At 42.1% G+C, this 17,234-nt stretch overlaps 1 protein-coding gene across 1 annotated transcript in view; it reads left to right on the top strand.

The window, feature by feature from the left end:
- GRPR (gastrin releasing peptide receptor) overlaps window positions 1-13,558 on the top strand; it is a 46,692-nt gene extending 33,134 nt beyond the window's left edge. Inside the window, exons 2-3 of the mRNA XM_003415972.4 lie at window positions 11,178-11,529; window positions 13,169-13,558. Of these exons, the coding sequence (XP_003416020.1) occupies window positions 11,178-11,529; window positions 13,169-13,558 (742 nt within the window). The remainder of the gene's footprint in view (window positions 1-11,177; window positions 11,530-13,168) is intronic.
- Window positions 13,559-17,234: the final 3,676 nt, after the last annotated feature.

Here is a 17,234-nt window from a genome sequence, read left to right on the forward strand (position 1 = left end):
TTGCTGAACGCTGGGAAGTAAGTTGCAAACATCTTGACCTTTCACCACTATTTTAGTGTATAATTCCTAAGAAAAAGGACACTCTTCTATATAACCTCAAAGCCATTATCACACCTAATAAAAGGAACAGTAAGCCTATTGTAGATAAACCCAAACCCGATGCCGACTCCTAGTGACCCTATAGGACAGAGTAGAACTGCCCCATTGGGTTTCCAAGGCAGAAATCTTTATGGAAGCAGACTGCCACACCTTTTGCCTGAGGAGCTTTTGGGGGGTTTGAATTGCCAACCTTTTGGTTAGCAGCCAAGTGCTTAACCATGCGCCACCAGGGGCTCCTTTAAATTAACGATAATTTCTTAATATCATCTAAAAAGTAATTCATAATCAAATTCCCCCCATTGTCCCCAAAAATGTCTTTTATAGCTTTTTATTATGATTATTTTTTTGTCCAGGATCCAATCAAGGCACATGCATTGCATTTGGTTCTTATGCCTCTTTAATCCCCTCTAAGCTAGAGCAGTAGCCCCCCTCCATTTTTTTTCTTTTTAAATGATGTTGACTTTCTTGCTGAGTCCAAGCCAGTTGTCTCTTAGAATGTGCCAGAATCCGGATTTGGCTGATTGTTTTCCTCATGGATTGATTCAGCCTAAGTGTTTTTGGCAAGGACACTACATAAGTGATGTGCTCTTCCCCTTGCATTGCATCTGGAGGCATGGGGTCTCAGATAGCCCTGCCAGTGGTGATACTAAGTTTGGTCAGGGCCATCTTATGACTTGCATGAGCCACTGTGAGTTGGAATCAACTTGACAGCAGCGGGTTTGCTGGTAGGCACTAATACCTTCATGGTACCCTTCCTTCATAAAAAATGTTAAGAATTATATTTTATGACTATGTTGACATAAAGACAAATATAATCTAAACTGGATTACATTCAATCTTTTCTTCTGGTTTTAAAAGAAAACATTCCCCTGAGCCCCTGAAAGTACTGTGGTCTTCAGGCCCTATGCCCCTATACCTGCTGTGCCCAATGGGGAAGTTAGCCCCGAGTCTGATCACTTGATTAAAGAGGAAACCTCTGGGTCTCCCAATAGCGAAAGTACCTTTCCTCCTTTGCAACTAGACAATAATCTGTGGGGAGGCACTTTCAGGCTTTGTGCATATCTTATTCCCCCCAAAACCTCCCACCCAATGGCATTATCATTTTTGTCTGAATCAGTCATTACATTGAAGGTTGCAAATGGAGCTTTTCTCATTTGATTATTTCTTCTACATTTTTTTTCCTTTGTTCATTCTCTCATTTTATTTAAGAAGAAATATGAACTATTTTAAATTCAGTAAATTAGCTGAGGAGTCCAACTCCTGGCTAAAAACCTATGTGAGATTTTTCAGGCCCAACCACAGGCAATTTTAAAGGCTTTACCTTTAGGCCATAAGGCCTTATGGTGGAAAGCTGCCCCCCTCCACACACAAACACACTCACATACACACAACAGGCTTAGTGTATAGCCAGTGCATTGCAGTCTGTAAAGGAGTTGTAGTCAAGGACTCAGGCCCCCCTGGCTGGCCATGCTTTTAGGCATATCTGCATTCTTAGCCCAGGCCCCTTCGTTTGGAGGACTCTCTTTCAGGGGCCTTCAACAGAGGTCTTCCTCAGATGCTCTGCTGAGATCTCCTTATGGGGGCAAAGGGGTGAGGGGAATACCTCGAAGATGCTCTTCTGCACTCAGACTCAGAACTCATTATTTTTCTACTCCTAGTCCTTTCCTTCTCCCTCCCCACAGCCCTCAGGTCTATAAAACTGCAGCAGCCTTTTGTTCAAAGCTCCCATGGCAATGAGACAATTCCCCCACATCTGTGTTGATTCACCTGACCCTCAGTTGGTGCAAAATGGAATGGGGTGAGTTGCTGTTTTCTCCGGTTTAGCCTCTTGCTTATACTATCCCAGTAAGTAATTAAAGGCTTGACTTACTTTCATTGTGGCTTGTTGTCTTCGTTGGCTACTCCGACACCTGGCAGTTCAGCTCAGCTCAGCTCAGCTCAGCTCTTGATGTTACCCATTTCCACCATTATTATTTTGATGCTCAAACTGTCCTAAGTTTGCCAAGGAAGGCTCTTCAATATGGCTTCTGTGTTCTTCGATGTGACCCCATTATTCTTTAAGTACTTCCTTTCTGCTTAGCACAATAAGAGTTCCTGATTCATCTTGTACATATCCTGCTCCACACATAGGATTAACCATTTTTCCAAGGAGTCCTATTTTCTTTTAGTGGGTAAATAAATTTAAGGTGCTTTTAAAAATTATGCCTAATATATTAGGATAGTACTACATATATATAATTTATACTTTTAAATATACATACAAGGTAGGTGCATGCTCAGTTTCTTTTTGCTGAGTGGGGACCCTCAGTGAACGGAGACTCGATTTAACGCACTGTGTACTCTAGGGATGACAGAGAAACAACGAGGGGCATGTTTGCTCTGGGTTTGAGGCTGATGAGCATCTGCTTGGATCATTGTGCTCATCAATTTTTCCATGTTTAATGTGAACACACATTTGTCCTTGGTCAAGATATTGCCTCCAATGAACCTTAGCCAGGGTAAGAAGGGCTGCAATGGTGTCAGCTCTACAAACCTCCCTCCAGGATCTGCAGTCATATGCTGCTATATCTGTCCTCTCCCCACACATGGGAAATATGCATTTTACAAGGTGAGTTCATCCTTCACCAAGACAGTTATTACTTTCATGGTTAAAGGCCTGCTTATGATTCTTAAAGAAAAGGAGTCAGTGTACTTCCTTCAGTGCTCCCACTCCCTTACGACCACGCACCATCCCTACACCAGCTTCCTCTTGGGAAGCAGAGTACACTGACAAGGCCCACGTGAATGTATCTGCTGGGGAATGGCCCATTTACGATAGAATTGTGTTGTGGTTGGGACCTAACTTCTCCTCCCTCTCTGTCCTTTCCCCTTCCCTCCTATCTCTTCCTCTCTCCCACCTCCTTCTCTCCTCTTCATTCCTCTCCTCTCCTCCAGTTTCCTTTTTTTTTTTTAATCTTCCTTCCTTTCCTTTTTCTCCTTCCCTCCCTTTACTGCTCCCACTTCCCCAGCGACTCTGCTTCCTTCCTATTAGTCCCTGGGCTTCTCTGCCCATGCGCAGGAGCAGGAAGACTGGGGGAATTCTTTAACTGCCCCTTTGCTAAGCTTTTCACCCTCCCTGTTGGTCACATGCTCAGCCCCCTGAGCTATACAGCACATAGGCTGTTCCCTCCACGTGGGAACAGAAATCCTTTCCTGTCCCAAATCACTGCTGTCTTGCCTATCCTGGCGACCTGGGAGGGGAAAACCTGAGGCTTCACCCCCCACCATCCTTTACCTCTCCCCACAGAGCCAATAGTAAATCCCAAAACATTTCTCTTTCCGTCTCCATCCCAGCTTAGCTCCACAACCTCCCTGAATCATAGCAGCATTCCTGGAAGTACAAATCAAGAGGAATCAAGAAGAGGGACCAAAAGCTGGAGAAACCCCAAAGTAAACATTCAACTTAAAGACCCCTAAATCTTAATACCCCAAAAATACAACAGGCCACCCTAAGTTCTAGAACCTCCCGGCTCTCCTTACCTGCTACCAAAGGACCAACCCCCTTTCGGCTCTTCCCTGCCTTCTCAGTTCTACTCGCTATGAGTCGGAATCAACTCAATGGGTGTGGGTTTACCTTCTCAGGATGGGACATTATTCCACTTCTCCCAGTCTTCCCTCATGCTGTTGTCAATGCCGCTTGGAATTACCACAATGACTCCTTACTCCTCTCTTTCGCGTTTTCCCCAAAGCTTGAGTTTCAGAGTTGCAAGTCCCCTGTGGAGAGTGGCGTAGTGAAGTGGGATGTGACCTCTGTGTGTTGAGTCCTCAGCGGAGTCTAGCACCTCAGTTCTTAAAGATGTGGAGAACATAATATTTAATATCTACATGGGTCTTACTAGTTATTTTGTTTTTTGTATCTTTGCCAGCTCCTGGTTGAGAAAGTGTTATCTCCTGTTCTGGGATGGTAATACTGAGGCACAGTCTGGGATTTGTCCCAGATCATAAAGCTAGTTGGTAGAATCACCCTTAGGAACTAGATCTTGCCACTTCCAAGTCCAAGCCCAGAGAAAGAGTATATTAAGATCGGGTGGAAAAGGGCAATGAAGTTATTTCGCCTGAGGAGGATAACAAAAAATTATGACTGTAATCTGTTATATACTTAAAGATAACCATTGGATGGGCACCAAGGATGAGCAAGCTCTCCACTTGCAGAGTGATAGCTGAAAGGGAGATGAGATTCCATCGCTCTAGGTTATAGTTGTCTTACAAGTTATAGGTTATAGCTGTCTTACAAGTTAGCTAATAATTGCCTCAGATTTCTTCAGAAAAATTCTTGGTGTTATTCTCAAGAGAAAATAGAGCTGATGTGTAATAGTTTTATCAAATCTTATTAGGTAGGATTCTAATTTAAATGCAGACAATGTGTTGTTACCCTAGAGACCGTTTAGTTCATTTACTTTCTTCTTCACCTCAGTCCTCTCCATGTAGTGCGCATTTGGATTATAATGGAGGTTTAAAAATACCGTTGTTCAACAGTTCCTACAGGCTTCAGTAGGTAACTATGGACAAATAAGGGCTGAAATACTGGATCCTTAAAAATAAACAAACTGCTCATATTTGAATTAAAAGACATACCTTTCTGTGGGCAAAGACTTGCAGCCCTGAGTGTGGGAGCCAGCTACTTCTACTTGCCAAGAATTTTTTTGACACATTAGTCTTGTTACAGAGACCTTTTTTTTTTTAACCTTTCCAGTGTTTGTAGAAGAGAAACGAAGCACAAATGTTTTCAGAAGTGGGGAGCAATTGTCTTAAGCCCTGTATAGTCCTAGGAGTGAACTTATCAGTCCCTGGAAGAATAATTCTTACTGACCAAGTATGTAAGAGTGAATCTGCTCTCTCATTTGTGAGAAATTGTAAATAAGAGACACATCTGCGAGCCATACATTATTAATCAATTAATTAGCAGGTATTTGCTGAGCCCCTATTTTGAAATGGTGGTATACAGAGCAGGGGACCTGGGGCATTCTTAGAGATACAGAAAGAAGAGGACAATCTGTAAGCTCTTGTCCTCATGATGCTTATGAGAAAGTCAGGTCAAGAATACATACCCATGGAAAGCTAGCAAACAATTCAAAATAGCGCATAGTAAGCATAAAATGAGATGCCATAAAAGTCAGGTCGGTTGGGAGAAAGAACAGGAATTATCGAGCCTAGGTTGTTCAGAAAAAATTTCATCTAAATGACACTTAAGTTGGAATTTGGAAGGATAAGATTCAGGTGAATGGAGACTCTGGGATTGGGCATGAAGAAAGGAGGGAGGCAGAAAAGTAATGGAAATTTTAGGAACTGTTCATAGATTAAGAGTATCTCTTGAGTATAGTTGAAAGTTGACAGCTCATTCTTTCAGAATGAAGCAAATGGGGCATGATCTAGGTGAAAAAAGCCTGGAAATAAATTTGGTGATAACTTTAAATGACTATTATGTCTAATTGTTCTACATAAGCCCCTTTTGTTGGCAAAGAACAGAAGACTCTCAAATAACTCCAGTGAAAAGATGTTGGGAGTATTGTAAGATTATAACAGGAGGTCTCTTGGACATTCAAAAGTGGTTCATGGGCCAGAAACCAAGGACTCCTCTGTATGACTTAGGACCTAACATCTCAGCCTCTCTGCATTCTTTCTCTCAATCCACTTATTCTTCTTATTCATCTTGAACATGGTTCCTTATGGCTGCCCCAATCTCTTCCTAGACATAAAAATCTTTCATTTCCAGCATCTACCATTGACTACATCCTCTCCACTTTTCAATTGTAATGCTATAGAGAAAGAGAGTCTTTCGTAGCAGACCAGACAGTTCATTGGATGGCTTAGGTCAGGCATCCATCCCAGTCCAGCCAGCTGTCACTCCAAACAAGAAGAGCCCATTGCTATCTCTCTGCATTGGGAGCTCTGGACGGGGCAGTCTAACCAGAAGAGGAAATAGACTGATATGGTCCATACTCTACAGAGCCATTAGACTTCCAGGGTACAGTTAGTATTGTCTGGTCTGTTTGTCTGCCTCTTCTTGTGTGCTGTCAAGTCAATTCTGACTCATAGCAATCCTATAGAACAGTGTAAAACTGCCAACATTTTGATTAGTCACCAAGCTCTTAACCACTGCGCCACTAAGGCTCTCAGAAGGACTTACTCAAAACTTTCTTCAGAAAGAGCCGTAATATCCTGAAAATAGTTGGCCCTAAACTGAATGTTGACACCACCACCTTTTAAACTTTCTGACCTTCAGTTTCCCACCTGTGCTGTTGTTGATGATTGGTCCTGCCGAGTCAATTCCAACTCATAGTGGCCCCATGTGACAGAGTAGAACTGCCCCATAGGGTTTTTCTTGGCTGTAATCTTTATGGAAGGAGATCACCAGGCCTTTCTTCTGTAGAACTGCTGGGTGGGTTCAAACCACCAACCTTTCAGTTAGCAGCCAATTGCTTAACCGTTGTACCACCAAGGCATGGGGATAACAGTGCCTACCTGTTGGGGTTGTCTGGAACATAAATGACATAATGTAGATGACATTCTCTGCTTGGCACAAGGCAAGAGTTTAGTAAATGGAGTATCTTTAATTTATTCGTTATGTTATAAATATTCCGTAACAAAAAATATTTGCAATGCATTTTTACTTTTTTATTTATTTTTTGTGCTTTGGGTGAAAGTTTACAGTACAAATTAGTCTCTCATTCAAAAATTTATACACAAATTGTTTTGTGACATGGGTTGCAATTCTTGCATTGTGTTAGCACTCTCCTCCCTTCCCTGTCCACCCCAAGTTCCCTGTGTCCATTCGTCCAATTTTCCTATACCTTTCTGCCTGTTCACCTTTGCTTTTGGGCAGGTTTTGCCCATTTGGTCTCTTATACTTGATTGAACTAAAAAGAATGATCCTCATGTGTGTTATTGTTTATTCTATAGGCCTGTCTAATCTTTGGCTGAAAGGTGGACTTCGGGAGTGGCTTCAGTTCTGAGTTAGCAGGGTGCCCAGGGGCAATAGTCTCCAGGGTTCCTCCAGTCTCTGTCAGACGAGTAAGTCTGGTCTTTTTTGGGGGGGAATTTGAATTTTGTTCTACGTTCTCCTCCCACTCTGTCCGGGACCCTTCATTGTGATTCCAGTCAGTCTGGTCGGTGGTGGTACCCGGGCACCATCTAGTTCTTCTGGGCTCAGGGGGATGGAGGCTCTGGCTCATGCGGTCCATTAGTCCTCTGGACTAATGTTTTCCTCGTGTTTTTGGTTTTCTTCATTCTCCTTTGCTGTAAACAGGATGGGGCCAATAGCTACATCTTAGATGGCTGCTTGTAAGCTTTTAACACCCCAGATGCTACTCACCAAAGTTGGACGTAAAACATTTTCTTTGTGAACTGTGTTAGGCCAATTGACCTAGATGTCCCCCAAGACAGTGGTTCCCAGGCCTCAGCCCCAGTAATTCAGTTCCTCAAGGTGGTTGGTTGTGTCTAGGAAGCTCCTATGAGTTTGCCTTGGTCAAGTTGTACTGACTTCCCCTATATTGTGTGTTGTCTTTCCCTTTATCAAAGTTACCACTTGTCTACTATCTAGTTAGTGATTTCTTTCCCTACCCCTCCCCTTCTTTGTAACCATCAAAGATTATTTTTTTCTATGTGTAAATCTTTTCTTGAGTTTTTATAATAGTGGTCTCATACAATATTTGTCCTTTTGTAATTGACTTATTTCACTCAGAATAATGCTCCCCAGATTCATCCATGTTGTAAGATGTTTCTCAAATTCATCATTGTTCTTTATTATTGCATAGTATTCCAGTGTGTGTATGTACCACATTTTGTTTATCCATTCATCTGTTGGTAGGCACTTAGGTTGTTTCCATCTTTTTGCTATTGTGAGTAATGCTGCAATGATCATGGGTGTGCATATGTCTACTCATGTGATGGCTCTTATTTCTCTAGGATATATTTCTAAGAGTGGGATTGCTGGATCATATGGTATTTCTATTTCTAGCTTTTTAAGGAGGTGCTATATCGTTTTCCATAGTGGTTACACCATTTCACACTCCCACCAGCAGTGCGTAAGAGTTCCAAACTCCCTGAAACCTCTCCGATATTTGTTATTTTCTGTTTTTTTGATTAGTGCCAGTATGTTCAGGGTGAGATGGCATCTCACTGTAGGTTTGTTTTGCATTTCTCTAATAGCTAATGATCACGAGCATTTCTTCATATGTCTGTAGCCATCTGAATGTCTTCGTTGGTGAAGTGTCTGTTCATAGCCTTCACCCATATTTTAATTGGATCACTTGTCTTTTTGTTGTTGAGGTGTAGAAGTATTCTATAGATTTTACAGATTAGACAGTTGTTGGATATGTCATAGCCAAAAGTTTCTTCCTAATCTGTAGGTTCTTTTTTTACTTTTGGAGAAGTCTTTTGATGAGTGTAAGTGTTTAATTTTTAGGCACTACCTTTACTTATTTTTTAATTGCACAAGTAATATATGAATGTATCTGAATATTTTAAGGCAAGTTCTAGACATAGTATTATTTCACTGGTAGGTGTTTTTTTTTTTTTTAGGTATATTACTGCGAACCTTTAATAGACAAACTCTTTTTACAAACACATAACTACAAAATCAATACCATGCATAAAACATTAAAAATAATTACTTGATATCATCAATACTACATCTATGTTCTATTTTTTCTCAATAATCTCAAAAACAGCTTTTTATGCATGGTTGGTTTGAATCAAAATCCAAAAGAGGTCCACACATTGTATTTGGTTGCTGAATCTTACACATCTCAGTTGGTCTGCAATCATTCTCCCTGCTTTTTTGTGCCATATATTTGTTGGAAAAAATGGGGTCATTATTCCTGTAGAATTTCCAATTCAGAATTTGGCTGTTTGTATTCTCTTGGCATCATTAACAGACTCTTCTATTCCCATATTTCCTGAAAGCTGATACATAGATCTAGAGACTTAATTAGATTTAAATTCAATTAATTTTTTCCTGAAAAATGATCAAAGAAATGTTTTTATATTATCTTTTTTTATGTTTTATAAGTTGTGGTTTTGAAATAGCAGCTCAATAATCCCCATGGCTAATTTTTACTTAGGAATACGAGGCTTTCAAGAGAGAAGGAGGTAACTCTGGATTCTGACTCACTTTTACTCAGAGAATTAAAGGTTTTTTTTTTTTTATAACTGTTATCTTCCTGAAAATGCAGATAAAAGTCATAATCATCATTTTTGATCAATTTACTAGAGATATCTTTAGTTGTATGCATCTTTGGCCAAAGATGTTCACCTACCTTTAAATGAAGATATCAATTCTTTGTTTACATTCTAAGCTAGGAATAAAAAGATTTGAAATGACTAATGAATAGAGAAGGTACCAGATGAAAAGAGAACTTCATTTGAAATTTTTATGTTTTTTTATAATTGTTTAGAATGAACTAACACAAATTATGGGTGGAAACACAAACCCAGGTGCAATGATGCAGGACTATAGTGTTGTGCTGAAGGGCAAGGTTTTGGGGGTACCCAATGACCAATATCCCTCTCTTCCCTACCTGCGTTTGGAACAGGGAGCAAGGTATAAAAGGGAGACAGATGGCACTAAAAGTAATTGTTTCTATGACTGATAAAGCTGTTTGGAGACTGTGACTTAGGTCTGCTGCAGTTATGGGCCTGCAGACACTCTCTGATCTCCTATATTAGACATACCATTCCCCTAATCAGGGGCAGTTAGACAACCACACGCCTCCCTGAGCCTAATGCGCAAGGCAGGTCCTTCTTCCCAAACTCACCACTTAATATCTCACTCCCCCTTCCCTGGTGGGAGGAGGAAAGAGAGTGAGAAGGCAGGACATAGCCAAGAGTGAGCTCAATGGAGATCTCTCAACATGGAAACATGAGGAGCAGGAAATATGTGTTCCCCTATCACCAAGATCCATGATATAAGAGAATATCATAGGTCAAACCCAATTTCAACACAGCATTTTCAGCAATAAACACCCTCACTTTTAGCTGGTCCCAACTTCCACACTATAGCAGCTATGTTCAACTGAACAAATGTTTGTGGAGTGTGTGCAAATCACAGTGCTGGAGGATGCCAAGATGCAAAAAGACACTCTTTTCTACTTTTGGGCTATTGTGAATAATGCTGCAATGAACATTAGTGTACAAGTATCTGAGTCCCTACTTTCAAGTCTTTTCTGTATGTACCTAGGAGTGGACTCACTTGGTTATATGGTAGTTCTGTATTTAACTTTTTGAAGAACTGCCAAACTTAACTCCACAGCGGCTGTGCCATTTTACATTCCCACTAGCAATGCATCTCCACATCCTCACCAACGTTTGTTAGATTCCGGGCGTGAGGTGATATCTTATTGTGGTTTTGATTTGCATCTCTCTAATGACTATCGACTTTGAACACCTTTTTATGTGCTTATCGGCCATCGGTACATCTTCTTTGGAGAATGTCTATTCAGGTCAATCGACTTTGAACACCTTTTTATGTGCTTATTGGCCATCGGTATATCTTCTTTGGAGAATGTCTATTCAGGTCAAGTCCTTTGCCCAGTTTTTGATTGGGTTGTTTGCCTTTTTGTTGTTAAGTTGCAGGAGTTCCTTTTATATTCTGGATATTAAACCCATGTCAGATATAGGGTTCCCAAATATTTTCTCCCATCCTGTAGGTTTTCTCTTCACTTTGTTGATAAAGTCCTTTGATGCATGAAAATTTTTCATTTTGATGAAGTCCAATTTATCATCTATTTTGTCTTTGGTTGCTCAAACTTTTGATGTCATATCTAAGAACCTGTTGTCAAAAACAAGGTCATCAAGCTTTATCCCTATGTTTTCTTCTAAGAGTTTTATGGTTTTTATTCTTATATTTAGGTCATTGATCCATTTTGGGGTTAATTTTTGTACATGGTGTGAAGTACTGGTCCAACTTCATTCTTTTGCATGTGAAGGATCTCCTTAAATTTTGCACCCCAGGTGCCTCGTTTGCCTCATCTAATCCTGGCTACGGAATCCCTAATAATAGTAGGCACCTTACACAGTATGTTCCCTCTTTCCTGCCCCAGGTACAAAGCAATTGTCCGGCCAATGGATATCCAGGCCTCTCATGCCCTGATGAAGATCTGCCTCAAAGCTGCCTTCATCTGGGTCATCTCCATGCTGCTGGCCATCCCAGAGGCTGTGTTTTCTGACCTGCATCCCTTCCATGAGGAGAGCACCAACCAGACCTTCATTAGCTGCGCCCCATACCCACACTCCAATGAGCTGCACCCCAAAATCCACTCTATGGCTTCCTTTCTGGTCTTCTACATCATCCCACTGTCCATCATCTCCGTCTACTACTACTTCATTGCCAAAAATCTGATCCAGAGCGCTTACAATCTACCCGTGGAAGGGAATATCCACGTCAAGAAGCAGGTGGGTGCTAAGGATGGATCCATCTCCTCCTTGGAGATTTGGTCTCTTATGTTTACTTTGGGCCCTACTAACAAGGACAGTATTTAGGTGGGCACATCACCTGATTCTGCAATTAGAGGAGGTGTGGGTTATCTGTGGCCAGATGGCAAATGGCAACTCCTAGCCACGGAAGCCAAGGGATTCAGGTGTTCTTTATAGTTTTGTTCTCTCGTTAAAGACCTACACTAGGGAGATGCTGAGAACTGGGAAGATTTGAAGTGTTGGCTTCTTTCTGAGAAATATCTGAAAAAGTATTGTTTCAAAAAAATTTTTTTTTTTCCAGCTTTGAGGCTCATAAGGCTGTGACTTCATTAAACCCCAGTCATAGTGTTTGGGTAGGAAGAGGGGTCACCACATGAAGAAAAAGCAGACAGGTCAGGAAAATGAAGCTGGTTGAATTAAAAAAAGTTATTCGATTAAGAGGTTCACACTGATTTGGGTTCAGATCCAGGCTTCATGATTTACTCACTGACCCTCTCTGAGCCTCACTTCTCTTACCCATAATACAGTGTTGTTGTTGGATGCTGTCTAGTCAATTCCGACTCATAGTGACCTTCTATGACAGAGGAGAACTACCCCATATGGTTTCTTGGCTGTAGTCTTTATGGAAGCCGATTGCCAGGTCTTTCTCCTGCAGAGCTGCTGGGTAGGTTCAAACCACCAACCTTTCGCTTACCAGCTGAGCTCTTAGCCACCAGTTGGAGGATTACCAGTTGGAGGATTACCAGAGAGAGCACATATAAGCCTAGAGCGCCCAGCCTGCAGGATACCCTTGTACTGTTAGACTCCCTGCTTAGAAACCAGGGTCTCCAGCTTTCTCCTCTTTGTCAGTGCTTCTGACCTTCTGGCCCAGATGTAGATCACAGGCTTTATGATGGAAAGGCAGAAAGACTCCTTACCTGACTTGAATGAATAGCTTACTCAGTTGGAGGCATCACCCTGTAAAGTTGATTTTTTTTTTGCCTCAATTGTTGAGGAACAGTGGCAGTTCTTAGCGAAACCTTCTCCCTACTTAAAAGGCCACTCATTTAGTGATCTCCCATTGTACCCCAAGTCCTTTAATGAGAAACACACAGCTCTCCTTGCAGACGGTGTTAGGAGTAAAAGGAGAAGCTCAGAGTACATTGTCTAGGAACCTTCCTGTATAGTTATAGACCAGAGGTAACTTGAAATTAAAAAATAATAATAATAATAATGAGTTAGATCTTGGTTTGGCCAATGAGGAGGAAAAAAGCTGGTTGCTTCTTTAAGCATCAAAGGGAATCAGAAATTACTAAGCATGGAGCAAAGAAAGACATGAAGTCGTACAGCTGATAAACAATACAAAGGCTCTCCTGAGGAAAAGGAGTTCCTAGAATTTCATTGTGCAATCCATTCACCCCTGAAATCAACTTTGTGTAAGGATCAATCCTAGGAGGCGTGTTCTGTCTTTTATCTCGTGAATTTCTGCTTTCTCATTTTATCCGATTCTCCTCGTCCTCTTCTACTGAACTTTTTCCCTGTGATTTTGCATACCCATCTCTTTTATTTCCCTCATTCTTTTGCCCTGTCCCTTTCTCTGTCTGCATCCTTGTCTCTCTCGTTGTGACTCTTTCCTCAGATCGAATCCCGGAAGCGACTTGCCAAGACCGTGCTGGTGTTTGTGGCCCTCTTTGCCTTCTGCTGGCTCCCCAACCACGTCATCTACCTGTACCGCTCCTACCACTACTCTGAGGTGGACACCTCCATGCTCCACTTCATCACCAGCATCTGTGCTCGCCTCCTGGCCTTCACCAACTCCTGCGTGAACCCCTTCGCCCTCTACCTGCTGAGTAAGAGCTTCCGGAAACAGTTCAACACCCAGCTCCTCTGCTGCCGGCCTGGCCTGCTGGCTCGCTCTCATAGCACTGGTAGGAGCACCACCTGCGTGACCTCCTTCAAGACCACCAACCCCTCCATGGCCACCTTTAGTCTCATCAACGGTAACATCTGTCACGAGGGGTACGTCTAGGCTGGCCCTCGGCCCTGCCCCACAGGGGCCCCTGGTTTTGTGTTGCGGCTGGTTGGGACCTTCATACCTGTTGTTCTCTGTGTTTGGAAGGTTCCTGAGAGGTGTGGAAGGGTGGGGGAGAGGCCCAAACAGATGGCTATTGTATTTTAAAGGTACCATCAAGGCTTACATTTCCCATTTCAACTAGTGAATGCTTCTTCTGATATAGGGTGAACGGGAACAAATAGGGAATTCTTATTTTAACTGTCAAGCTCTGATGTATCAGTTGTGGCTAATTAAGTCATAGAAACTATATGAACAAGCAGATTTATGTAGCAGAGAAATCATACATTGATAGCCCACTTTGTGAAAGACTTTACATTGTCATTTCTTTAAGCGGAAGCTAGTGCTTTCAAAATATCATTTGTTTGATTTTTTTCAGGAATCTCTATAATCCATAAAGCACAGAACTTTTATTTATGCACCTAACTTGAAAAGTCAACACAATGAAAGAGCCCCATGGATGAGGGACAATCCCCAAACTGATAACACAGAAGGCCAATTTGAATAAAAAACAAATCCCTGAGCATTGATTTAAAAAAAAAAAAAGATGTTACTGAGGGCACAGGAGGAACACGCAATACATCACATCACTTTAAGGCATAAGCACAACCAAACACCCAAACACACATATAAAGGTCGATGGGTGCCTATGCAGAGATATCTTGCACTCTGAGTTCTAACTCAATGGAGGTCACTCTTGCTGATGCCAAATCTCAATCATCCATGGTGGGGTTCTACCATAGAAGAGAAGTCCTTTGGGGGGGAAATTGATCATGCGATCAGTTCATCAAATATTTATGATTACATAGAGTACAGTGTTTATTCTCGGCATGCAGATTTTTGACCAGTGTGTTTATTTAGATTTGGCCATCCTTGTCTGCTACATTGGAGTCCCTGGGTGGTGCAAATAGTTAACACACTCAGCTGCTAACCAAAAGGTTGGAGGTGCGAGTCCACCCAGAGGCACTTCCTTGGAAGAAAGACCCGGCAATCTACTTCCAAAAAATCAGCCATTGAAAACCTTATGTAGCACAGGTCTGCTCCCACACACATGGCATCACCATGAGTTGGAGTCAACTGGACCACAATTGGTGGTGGTGTCTGCTACATTGAAATAGCGCATGAAAAAGAAGGGATCATATCTCAGTGGAAATAGAAACATATTTATATTTAACACATGTTTTGTCTAAAGTTTGTGGGAGGAAATGAAAAAATAAGTCCCTTTATAATACTTCAAGGAGCCCTGGTGGTGCAGTGGGTAAAGCAATCAACTGCTAACTGAAAGGTCAGCAGTTCGAAACCTCCAGCAATTCCATGGGAGAAAGACGTGGCAGCCTGCTTCCGTAAAGATTTACAGTCTTGGAAACCCTATGGGGTTGCTGTGAGTTGGAATTGACTCGACGGCAGTAGGTTTGATTTGGGGGCTTTATAATATTTTAGTAATACGGATTTCTGAGTATGCATGAGAAAGTTGCAGGGTGCTTAACTTTAAGAACTAATTGAAAAACAGCCACCAATACATTTTGTTCTACTTCAGAAAAGTATTTATGAAATGGCCCATGTACAGAAAAAGATAGGACTGAAATCTTTTTTCTTTTTCTAAGTGAGTAAAATTGGCTCTAAAAAGATTGACTACCTTATTTTTAAAACCCTGAACCAAGTTTCTCTGGATTTTTCTGGACTCAAGGGCAGGTCCATTCTGACCGATTACGAACATCCTAACCCCCTTCCAGACAAATCCAAATTCTACAAGTGTGCCCTTCCATCCTAAGATAACTCTAGTTCAAGTTTCCTCTATGTAGGCGAGATGGAACAAGTCAACTCTCTTGTCCACGTGGCACATATTACAAGACTTTTGTCTCTTGAGCTGAGGAAGCATGCTTTAGGAGTTAGGACCAGGACAGTTGTAAAGATCTGTGTTCACAGTTAATTAGCTGGAGCGAAACCTCTTCACGTCTGTCTGCCCTGTGCTCCTGTGTACTGTGCACACCTGCTTTCCTGGGAGTCCGTAATTGCATCGCACAGTTGGCAAGTAAGACAGATGGTGGAGGTGAAAGAACCAAGATTTTAACTTGACATCCCAACTTTGTCTCTAGCAATATGACCTTGGCTCTCAATGCCCCCTCTCTGGACCCATATTTTCATCTGTAGAATTAGAGGATGGCACTAAGGTCCTGTCTCCCTCTAAATTTCTGCAAGTCTCTGCATTGTTTCTCATTCTGTCTCTAGAGCATTTATGTAACCCACTTGCTTCCAGTTGCCCCATGCCTGCTTTCCCTGGAACAACAATTCTTTGGGAATCCTTTCAGTCGCCACTCTACACTCATGTACACATTAGCAGTATGAAGGGACACTGGCCATTCTGTTGCTTCCAGGAGCTCCTTGAAATCAGCTGTATGAACGATGTTCCGTTAGTGTATTATGATTTGGGGTTAGAATTGGAAGAGACATAAGAAAACATATTGCTCAATGTCCTTATTCACCCTTCTTCAGCTTTCATGTACCTTTTAGCTTGAACCATTACTCCATAGTTTTGCCCTTCAAAACCCTTGAGCAGAAATCACTCTATGCCCAGTAAATTGCTAAGATGTACAGCATTCTGGGTACCTAGCATGACTTGTCCAAACTTCACTGATCTACCTGCTTCCAAAGACACTTGGGGAGTAGGACTCATCTTAATATCTCCTTCCATTAATATCATGCATAGATTGTGTCTGGTCTCCTTCCTAGCTTCTGGACAAGGAGCAAGGAGATTGAGGTCTAGATCTAGCTGTGTGCCCTTAGGCAAATCTTATTACCTCTCTGAGCCTCTTAAATGAAAGGATTGGAGGAGGACTTTGTGAGCCAGTGACCTAGGACTGGTAAAACTATTTTGTGAATCAACTGGAAGGTTGACTCAGAGCCTCTTCCTGGGAAGGATTTAGCCGGGCCCTTCTCCATTGTTGTTGTTGAAATGCTGCCTGGTCCAGCACCATCTTCACAATCATTTTTATGCTTAAGCGCATTGTTGCAGCCACTGTGTCAATCCATCTCCTCACAGGTCTTCCTGTTTTTCACTGACCCTCTACTTTACCAAGCATGATGTCCTTCTCGAGGGACTGATCCCTGTTGATAACGTGTCCAAAGTACGTGAGACGTAGTCTCACCATCCTTGCTTCTAATGAGCATTCTGGCTGTATTTCTTCCAAGGCAGATTTGTTTGTTATTTTGGCCCTTCTCTACGGAAGTCAAATCCTTACTCTAACTCCAGAAACTAGAATCACTTGAGAGGGACCCAAGCCAGCCCGTGGTATCACCTTTCTGCCAGGGCAGGGTGCAGCTGGGGCAGGAGCTGAGGCATTTCACGCCTGGCTTCCAAAGATAATCACGTGTAGCACTTATGGCTTTGGTGAGGGGGAAAAAATCAATTTTTTGCTGTGGAAAACCATCTGTGTTTATTCAATTGACAGACACTACCTTTCCATCTATCTTAAATTGAGCCTCCCTGAGGCAGGCAGCTCAACAGTGATAGATTAAGCAATAAACAAAGCATTCTCCCCACCGTAGGCTCCTGCTGGCAGGGAAGGTACAGCTGCTGTTGGGAGTGATGTCCTGCAGCAAGATGATCCGCCCTGCTTGGCACAAATGCCAGAGA

This window comes from Loxodonta africana, chromosome X (assembly GCF_030014295.1).
Source record: "Loxodonta africana isolate mLoxAfr1 chromosome X, mLoxAfr1.hap2, whole genome shotgun sequence".
Lineage (NCBI taxonomy): Eukaryota > Metazoa > Chordata > Mammalia > Proboscidea > Elephantidae > Loxodonta > Loxodonta africana.